Consider the following 328-nt stretch of genomic DNA (forward strand, 5'->3'; position numbering starts at 1 on the left):
TGTGCCCTAAAGCGGGGTGCTGGTGACAGCACTCACCCCGTGCACCAGCACGGTGGGGCCCAGCCCACGGGTGAGCAGCTCCAGCTGGTGCAGGTAGAGCGGGTAGATGCTGGTGTCAGCTGGCGGCCGGGGCAGGTAGAGGAAGCGCACGGCCGGTGCAGGGCTCTGCTCCAGGACAAGTTTGTTGGCAGCACAGACGTACTCATCCGACACTTGGGTGGTGTTGGCCGGGAAGTTCACCGTCCCTTCCTCCTCCTCTTCCTCCGCCCCGGCGGGGGCCGGCCCCCCCGGGGGTCCCCCCCGTGTTTGCCCGGGCAGGCGGGGTGGG

General features: G+C 69.5%; 1 protein-coding gene across 1 annotated transcript in view; it reads right to left on the reverse strand.

Annotated features, from left to right (window-relative positions):
- Positions 1-6: 6 nt before the first annotated feature.
- SLC12A9 (solute carrier family 12, member 9) overlaps positions 7-328 on the reverse strand; it is a 6,239-nt gene continuing 5,917 nt past the window's right edge. Inside the window, exon 12 of the mRNA XM_009871024.1 lies at positions 7-292. Within this exon, the coding sequence (XP_009869326.1) occupies positions 7-292 (286 nt within the window). The remainder of the gene's footprint in view (positions 293-328) is intronic.

This window comes from Apaloderma vittatum, unplaced genomic scaffold, assembly GCF_000703405.1.
Source record: "Apaloderma vittatum isolate BGI_N311 unplaced genomic scaffold, ASM70340v1 scaffold24876, whole genome shotgun sequence".
NCBI classification, from domain to species: Eukaryota; Metazoa; Chordata; class Aves; order Trogoniformes; family Trogonidae; genus Apaloderma; species Apaloderma vittatum.